This window comes from Tupaia chinensis, unplaced genomic scaffold (assembly GCF_000334495.1).
Source record: "Tupaia chinensis unplaced genomic scaffold, TupChi_1.0 Scaffold000619_1, whole genome shotgun sequence".
Taxonomy (NCBI): domain Eukaryota; kingdom Metazoa; phylum Chordata; class Mammalia; order Scandentia; family Tupaiidae; genus Tupaia; species Tupaia belangeri.
In genome coordinates, this window is record NW_006160139.1 from 864,686 (window position 1) to 865,048 (window position 363).

The 363-nt window shown below is 67.8% G+C and overlaps 1 protein-coding gene across 1 annotated transcript in view; it reads right to left on the reverse strand.

The window, feature by feature from the left end:
* PRAG1 (PEAK1 related, kinase-activating pseudokinase 1) overlaps positions 1-363 on the reverse strand; it is a gene marked incomplete in the record, with an annotated part of 65,237 nt that overhangs the window by 391 nt on the left and 64,483 nt on the right. The window contains 1 exon segment of the mRNA XM_027775956.1: positions 48-216. Within this exon segment, the coding sequence (XP_027631757.1) occupies positions 48-216 (169 nt within the window).

The following is a 363-nucleotide window of genomic DNA, read 5'->3' on the forward strand; positions in this document are numbered from 1 at the left end:
CAAGAAGCGGCAGACGCTTCACCGACTGAAGGAGGGCCGCAGGTTCGGCAGAAGCCAGGTACTGGCAGCACAGCCAGTCCTCCAGCTCCACGCCGCGCCTGCGGTCCACCGCCTTCTCTGCGAACTTCATCATCATCAGCGCGCGCTTCATGTCGATCCAGTTGTGCAGCATGCTGCACAAGGTCTCCTCCGAGGCGCCCGGCTGCCCCACCAGCTCTCCCCGCGGCCCCCACAGCAAGCACTGCAGCTCTCGCCGCGGCCCCCACAGCAAGCACTGCAGCACGCGCTTGGCCTCGCCTATGCGGATGCGCTTGATGGGGTCCGCCTCCAGGAGCAGGTGCGCCAGCTGCTGCAGGCCCGGCG